General features: G+C 37.0%; 1 protein-coding gene across 1 annotated transcript; it reads right to left on the bottom strand.

The window, feature by feature from the left end:
- Positions 1–583: 583 nt before the first annotated feature.
- On the bottom strand, positions 584–3,178 carry LOC122297593 (patatin-like protein 2). Its single transcript, XM_043107702.1, has 7 exons — positions 2,883–3,178; positions 2,422–2,603; positions 2,139–2,328; positions 1,786–1,947; positions 1,390–1,692; positions 1,076–1,248; positions 584–989 (listed from the first exon to the last, which is right to left on the bottom strand). The coding sequence occupies exons 1-7, from the start codon at positions 3,009–3,011 to the stop codon at positions 908–910; spliced, it is 1,221 nt and encodes a 406-aa protein (XP_042963636.1). The 5' UTR covers positions 3,012–3,178; the 3' UTR covers positions 584–907.
- Positions 3,179–3,640: the final 462 nt, after the last annotated feature.

Genomic DNA, 3,640 nt, shown 5'->3' on the forward strand with positions numbered 1-3,640 from the left:
CCATGCCATTTGTAAAGATTTCAAGGAATTCTAATGGTTATAACTTTAACTAACGTTTTACACTATAGACAGGTTAAACCAGCTTTGCCTTCTTGAATAATCTTTATACATGCATGATATCAGAGTGAGATCATGAACACTTTTCTATGTGAAGGTGCTAGCTCCTTATTGAAGTTATTTTATTCCTATCTGATCTACTAATAAACAAGATTGAATTTAAGCTGATAGAAAGATGTAGATTTAATTATTTGTATTATATTATTGACACTCTTCCTTAATAAATAGATCTAATAAGTGAAATATTTAATTTAGTAGAATAGAGTGTAGAGTTAAGATTTGAATTTAAGACCCATATTTAAATATTATGTGAAATCAATACTATTTGTCTTAAAAATTTAAACTAATAAAAAAAAGTAAATTTAATTATTTATATTATATTATTAAGAAAATGTATGTAATTAAAAATAGCTCATAAAAACAATTATAAAAAATGGTAGGAATGACCATCCATTTCTGTTGGTAATGATGATAGAGTGAGTTCCATTTAAAAAAAAAAAAAAAAAAAAAAAAAAGGACAAGAGAGTTGAAACAAACGATTCAATAATTAAAGATAAAATGACCAAAAGAAAAGCCAATGACTAAAGAGAAATAAAAGCCCCCAGAGGAACAATTATTGGAGCGAGACATTGGTAAAACGACAGTAAATCAAGATGTTCCAAAAGTCTCCAAAGCTAAGCTGCTGTTAGATAGCGTACGTGTTGGGGTATTCATAAGAACAAAAATAAATGCTCCACTTGTACTGGTTTGGTAAGCACGTTGGGCACTCTGAAACGGTTGATCAAGATCAAGATCATGATCTTAAACCGCGCGCGCGCGCATGCATGCAGGAGAAAGCAGGAGGATCCAATTAATGCAAATGACTTGCAGCTTTTCCAGCCGGAGATTTAGCATGGCGGAGGTGCCTCTCTTGGGAAAGAAGTTTTGCAAACCTTTGAGCAAGCAAGAACAATATGAACATATGCTTAATTTGCTTAGAAATCTTAGAACTTATTAAGAATTAATAGTATATATATACCTTCTGAGAGCCTGTTCATTAGTTTCACTGTTTGAAGCTTCAAAGATTCCTGTCTCCAGATTCACCCTAGCAACTGGTTTTCTGAGTAGTTCTTCTCCAACTTTCACAAGATCGTCCAAGTTCTTCGATGTGGCCACGTCCACTGAAGATACTAGCCCACTTAATGTGTCGTCCTGTATTATTTAGATTCAAACAAGCATTTATCTTTGTTAACTGACATAGTGAGCAAAAACTCGTCGAGGAAATTTAGATACGGGTACGAATGAACATGTAATCTGTCTGTGTTTCGATCATTTTAGAATAAATATATATACCTGAATTCTCAGATAGCTTTTCTCACAATGAAGGGCTTGGAAAACCTGAGAGAGATGGACGTCGACCATATCTGCACTTGCTTGAGAAAATACATCAATTAAGGGGGTGGAATCACCATTAATTAACCAACCCAGTATGCCCCACTTAGCTGCATCATGCGCCTGGTATTTCTCTTCGTCTTTGGGTGAGCCAGTTCCTAATGATATCACCAGAAACCGTCCATAATCCGTTGGTTTTATAGGAAAGAAATCAGGATTTCCTCTTAGGATCTCCTTTGTCACTTCTCCAATGGCAAGCAAGGCCTGGAAATAAACCACGCACCATCGTCATCGTCCTTGTTGTTATTTTTACTAGTGTTATTATCAGGTACAATATCGGACTTGAGAGAGATATACCGGATTATTGGCTGCAACTCCGCCATCTGTAAGGTGAAATTCTCTCACTTTCTCTTCCTGGTCTTTGGTTTCAAAGTAATAAGCTGGAAGATAAGTTGGTGCAGCGGAGGTTGCAATGCATATATCTGAGAGGTGTGCATTTAAGCTGGGGTTTTTCTTCACCTGGTGCATCAAAAAACAAGGGAGAAAAATCAACGGGAATCTTAGTATACCATTCAGCTCCATCATTCGCAATCACTTCCGAATTAATATATTCTAAGGTTCATAATAAACAATATTTAGATCAGGGAAAGAAGAACTGAAGTATAAAATTGAGAAACCTATTTAAAGAGAAGATAATTATAATAATCAACCTCGTAGCTAGAAAAAATGGTTGGCTGTAGTCTCTTGAGATCAAATGTTGGGATGACAACATTAGTCAATGTCTGTTGAATTCTTGTGTTTCCGAGTTTTTCTCTTACAAGGCTGTGTAGATACTTCCCGTCATACTTTGGTCCGGCAAGGGCTCTGTAAATCTTTGTAGCCATAGGAAGTATTGGAAAGCTGCAAATTGAAAAACATATAATCTTGTTACAGACTAAAATGAGTGGCACAAGGATAATAATCAAACAGAAAGCTCTTCCTCCTAGCTCTTACCTGCTTTGTGGGAAGATTTTAGGGCAGTGGTTTAGGTAGAACTCCTTGATATCCTTGGCGGCAAACACAGGTCGGTTATTTTCATTCGGAGCAGTTAACATGGCAGTTACAAGGCCGCCGGTGCTTGTTCCAGCAATCACATCAAAATAATCTGCTATTCTTGCATCTTCACCGTCCAGCTTCTGTATACCATGCATAAAAAATCTTATGTAAATTCGTGAGGATTACATGCAGAACCACATATATATAGCATGAGTGATTCGTGTAGCAGCAGTGCATGACCTTGATCATGACTCTTTAAAGACAACTGTTAAATTTCATTATAAAGAACTTTGCAGAAATCTGCTTAATTTAGAGTGCCTTAATATGTGTGAAAACTAAACAAAAATTCAATGAGGGAAGCGTTGGATGATGGGTTTTCTTTGCATGAAACAAAAGATTAATATATATATATATCTAACCTGAAATTCAGATTCTAAGAAGGATAGGATAGTTCCCGGGATAAGCCCTCTTATTCCACCGCCATCAATGCTGAGAACGGTGATTACATTTCCATAAGTTGGGGGCTGTAGGGGTACACTTGAGCCCATGGAGATATCAAAGTGAGAGAGAGAGAGAGAGAGAGAGAGAGAGAGAGTCTTTTAGGCTTGGACAGAAGCTGCGAAATGATCTTTGCAAAGGTTCACTTAAAAGTAAAGCTGTGATCTTGATCTTTTTCTTTGATACAAGGAAGGATATATATAGGCGGCCTCATTCTTCTGAATTTTCAAGATAAAACCCTGCCATTGGATTAATACCACTCGGAAAAGAAAGTCATTCAAGAAATGTGTTTCAAAATATTTGACCCATGCCAGCTAAATGCTCTACTGCCTGAGAAATTGTTCAATTTTGGACTTACCCTAAGTGGTCATAGTACAGCGCGCAGTAGAAGAATTAATTGAAAAGTCCATGAAACAAGATAGCAGACGCTCTTTTACCCAAAAAATGGTCCCAATCCACGTTTCCACCGTAGAATTTTAGGTGAGACTTCAGCGCGCAGAAGAATTGTAGGTAAAGCATGAGCCATAGATGCTAGAAAGGCAGGCCAAGAGGGGGTACGTAGGTACTCTAGTTATAGGCTTTTGGCCTAACCCATGTATACATGCTGCAGATGGATTGGCTACCGTACTCAAGTTAATCCCTTTGGTGGCTATATATCTAATCATCATTAGTCGAGCTT

The sequence above is a fragment of the Carya illinoinensis genome, chromosome 15 (genome assembly GCF_018687715.1).
Source record: "Carya illinoinensis cultivar Pawnee chromosome 15, C.illinoinensisPawnee_v1, whole genome shotgun sequence".
Classification (NCBI taxonomy): domain Eukaryota; kingdom Viridiplantae; phylum Streptophyta; class Magnoliopsida; order Fagales; family Juglandaceae; genus Carya; species Carya illinoinensis.

What these genes read in the sequence shown, in the direction of transcription:
- LOC122297593 (XM_043107702.1), bottom strand. Translation starts at nt 3,011, where the DNA reads ATGGGCTCAAGTGTACCCCTACAGCCCCCAACTTATGGAAATGTAATC. An exon ending in CCATTTTTTCTAGCTACGAG is followed by an intron (nt 1,948 to 2,138) that starts GTTGATTATTAT and finishes TTGATGCACCAG; the next exon opens with GTGAAGAAAAACCCCAGCTT. An exon ending in AAAGCTATCTGAGAATTCAG is followed by an intron (nt 1,249 to 1,389) that starts GTATATATATTT and finishes TAAATAATACAG; the next exon opens with GACGACACATTAAGTGGGCT.